Below are 4404 nucleotides of genomic sequence, written 5' to 3'. Positions count from 1 at the left end.
ATATATTATATTCAAAATCTGAGCTTCACTGACAATATATAATAATAATGAAACACTGTCTGCAGATTGGATATAGGCCCTATATGTTTAATTTGTGTATGTTCTTTTAGTTCTGGTATAACCATTATTCCAAAATATCATAATATGTGTTTTTATTTCATTCTTTTAGGTTACTAGGTTACCATTTGTGTCTTGCCACAATACACATTGTAACATAGATTGTATTATTATGCTTATTGATTGTCATTCATCGTTCCAATGAATCATTGGCTGAATTAACATATTCATTGAAAGCTGATTCTCTTGTGTGCATTGTGTGTTGAGCATCTCCATAAGCACTGGGGTGTAACAGTCGTTTATACTAATTCAACATTCCTATAACTAATATTTGGCTTTCAGTACTTAGTGTTTCCTTCATAGATTGCTATTGTCTATTTCTACCATATTTTTGTTGTAGGCCTACACGCACTGGAAACAACAGTTAGTTTGCCTACTACTGAGGATTGAAATTTAACCAGTAAATTAGAACAGAATTATGGCAGCTGTAAATAAATCAACCCGTGATGACATGGATACAATTGTAGATACTTACCTTATGATGGCCATGGCATCAAGAGATCTTGTAATTACTCACATTAAAGTTGAGCAGAAACTATGGGATATTGCTTTTAATCAATTACCCTATATAACATATCAAAAATATGGGACTGGAAGTTATTTTGAAGCTATGCCTCAGGAGATATGTGGAGATGAAGATTTCATGTATAACCATTCAATTTATCCAGTTGTATTGTGGCCATTTGAACCAGCAAGGAATGACCATGAAGGTGGTTACGTAATAGCTGAGCAGAATCCAAATGAACCAGTTTATTTTACACTTAAAGTAAGCAGCAACTGGCCTTTGAATGAATCTTTGAAAAATGTTGCTGTGAATGATTATGTAATACCTGATGCTCTTATATTGTCAAATACATTCTATAGTGATTCTGAAAAATATCTCAAAACGTCTAGAATGCACGGTCCTTCATTAGAAGCTACTTTAATAAACTCTGAAAAAACAGATCAAACTCCTTGTTTAAAATGCCAGTCATGGACACTGGAATCAGAATTTTTTACAAGAGAAAGACTAAACTGGCCAACACAAGCAACTTTAAGAAAGATTTCAAAGCTTGATTGTCTATTAGTTGGTGTTGGACATGCAAGTAGCTCATCAAAAGAAATTGAATGGAGGTTATCCTTTTCCCTTGCTGAAAAAGAACTCTGTTATGAACTTAGTGAACCGTATGTTAGATGCATGTGTGCCCTTAAGGCAATAAAATCTTCAAAATACATTAATTTATTTAATGAATCTGATTCTCCAACACCATTCTGTTCTTACTTTATTAAGACAGCTTGCTTCTGGATGTGTGAAACCGTTCCTTGTAACAATCAACGCACGATGGACTTGATCAGGAAGACTTTAGACTGGCTGATAGATTGCTACCAACAAAAATACCTTCCTCATTATTTCATTCCTCAACAAAATTTAATTGGACACTTAACAACGAAAAGTTGCGAAGAAGTGATAGTTTCATTGAAAGCAGTTAAACGAGACCTGTGGTGCTATGTGATGTCAAGTATCGCGGTTGCAGCTGGTGACTTTACTAACAACACTTTTTGTGTCAAGTTCAAGCTCCCCAAACTTTCAAGTCCAAAGGACTATGCAATACTGGAGTCTACCTTACTTGATAGCAAATGTAAGATTGAGATGATGAAACGTGATTTAATTAGAGGTTACGATGTATTTTCAAACGGAAAACGACTATTATGTTTAACTGTTTTGCATTGTGCAGAATTCTGTAAAATCATACAAGAACATATGCAAGTAGACGTTGATAAATTGGAAATTCTTCAACTTCAACTTGGCAATATGATTGAATCAGTCTTAGAAAGTGATGACGATATAGTACCAATTGACTACAAGAAACTTATTCAGTATCATTTGTATTGCTGTTTAGGAGACACTTATACAGGAATGCTGACATTTTTTCAAAGTACTGGGAAAGATGATCTGCATGGCTACCTCAATAAGCCATTGGAATACTATGAGAAAGGATCAGAGCTTGTGTACCCTGATGGATGGAGTGATCAGGGTATAGGTACCCAAGTCAATGTGATTAAATATTATTATTTAATGAATGAAGAGGAACAACTGAAAGAGATGCTTGCCCAGTTTAAACCAGTACTTAGCAAAGTTAAAACAAACAAAGATGTAATGATGAAACTAAGAAAAGTTTTAATACATGGACATCTTACTGATGTTGTAGCCTTTGATGAATTTGCTTGGCAAACTGTTGACAGAGACATATTTAGTCTTGCTAAGAGTTCAACCAACTTTTTTTATGTTAATCCAATCGTTTTCGTATTCTATGTCAATGCAAAATTATCACTGAAAGAAGGAGACATTTATAGGGCCCATACAAACTTAAATGAAATGAAGTCAAGTTTGACTGTGATTCATCTTTTAGATCATGAGATAACACAATCATTAATCCAGATTACAGAAAGACTATTGGTGTTATGTTTGTATAAGTTTTGGTTCTTATTTAGCAAACTATTCTAAATAAAAACTTACGCAGCTGCTCTGTGTGCGGTTTGGGTGTTAATCTACTTTGTACACAAGCTTGTAAATGGAATAGATGTTCTGAAATGCTGCATGCCATACAGTAGTTCTAGTCCAGTAGAAATTCTTCTTGTCTTCCCTTTCCCTCACTCTTTGTGGAAAACGTGCTAATGTTGGGTTATCTAGGTAATGAATTGTAATAAAGTACTAACATCTGTTGTTCACTCATTTGCCTTGATTGTGGCAGTTTAAAATAAACAACTATAAAGATTGTGTAGGCTTACTATACATTGACATTTGTCATAAACAGAATTATGAAATATATAAATCAAGCTAAAAAGACATAGTTAGAGTTGTAGAGGAATTTCTGAAGAGGGCCATGGCATCAAGATTTTTGTACAGTGGTTCTATGTGGGATGTTGCTTATCAGCATTTACCCTTCATAACTTATCACAAATATATGGTGGATGGTTTTATAAATATATGCCAGTGTGGAGATCAAGATTGAATGTTGAAAGTAAACAGCACCTGGCCTTTAGATAAATCTTGTATTGTTGACAAGAATGGTAAACAAATGTCTGATGCTTTCAGGTAATTTAATGAAGCGTAAAACTCTACATTGGGCTTCAGTAGAAATAACAGATTTTTTTCACAAGAAAATGAATAAATAACAGGTCAGTTACTGTATACCATCAGTCAGTCAGTGTACATAAATATGAAACATATACAACAACACTATACTATCCAAACACATTATACATTTAAGCATGACAGTTATAATCAAAATATCTGACTAAAAACTATATACCACCAAACATTACTTGGAAATCTAAAATACATGGGTGCAGGTCTACAATGTAAACCTCTTATCTGCATCCACTACACCTTTATTTCTAATGTTTTAAAAATAAAATTAAAGAAGAAATGAAAACTGTATATTGTTTTATTTTGTTTGTATTTAAATATAAACAATGGTTACAAAAAGCATGCTAAAGGGCAGCAGACTTATAATTTTAAATCTGACTAACAATCATTGTTAATGGTAAATAGTGTGACCGCATATCATCTAATAAGTATGCACAGACACCTTTAAGAACAATTTAATGTTAAATATTGGTAATTCAGGAATACTACATTATAATATATACATTTATATCATTGGTGGCTTTAAATACGATTACAAATTAGGAAACTTACGTTCTTACTGAAAATAGTAATAACATTTGCAACTCGGTACTTGCTGATTTTTAAATAAATTATTATTATTATTACCTTTTTCCGTTATTCACGTTTACCTAATTTTGTTTGTAGCTCCGACCGTACCCAGCTTGTTGTATTAAAGGCTTATTCACACTAGGAAGATAACGATCGACGATAACTAAATAAATATGCATTTTTCTTTTCTTTTTAGAACTATAGGATAACCATCTACGCTGCCGTCTGCAGTCACATTTTTCATAATGCCAACCAATTAGTCAACAATATCCTGAAACATTGTTGACATATTTTGGTTAATCTTGTAAATTTTACACTTTTTTTTTATGCAGCACTACTGTACAATATGCGCACACACATTGTACTGTGTTGAGCATAGACTTATTAGAAAGAATTGTGAATTTAATCACAATCACAATACTTTATTTTTATATATGGACCAAAAGTGGTAGGTCTAACAACTTCTCTACTAAATTATTGACTTTAGATTCATATGTTTATAAATACTAAACACATGAAAACAATTATAATGTGGTTATACTATAGGGCCACATACAAAATACAAAATGCGCTGTGAACAGTACCAA

General features: G+C 32.7%; 1 protein-coding gene across 1 annotated transcript; it reads left to right on the top strand.

The window, feature by feature from the left end:
- Positions 1–207: 207 nt before the first annotated feature.
- Positions 208–3441, top strand: LOC144834999 (uncharacterized). Its single transcript, XM_078690005.1, has 2 exons — positions 208–453; positions 486–3441. Exon 2 carries the CDS (start codon positions 536–538, stop codon positions 2600–2602), a length of 2067 nt encoding a protein of 688 aa, XP_078546131.1. The 5' UTR covers positions 208–453; positions 486–535; the 3' UTR covers positions 2603–3441.
- Positions 3442–4404: the final 963 nt, after the last annotated feature.

This window comes from Antedon bifida, chromosome 2 (assembly GCF_963402885.1).
Source record: "Antedon bifida chromosome 2, ecAntBifi1.1, whole genome shotgun sequence".
NCBI classification, from domain to species: Eukaryota; Metazoa; Echinodermata; class Crinoidea; order Comatulida; family Antedonidae; genus Antedon; species Antedon bifida.
The sequence above is the reverse complement of the archived record's forward strand: the minus strand, read 5'-3'. Positions and strand labels throughout refer to the sequence as shown.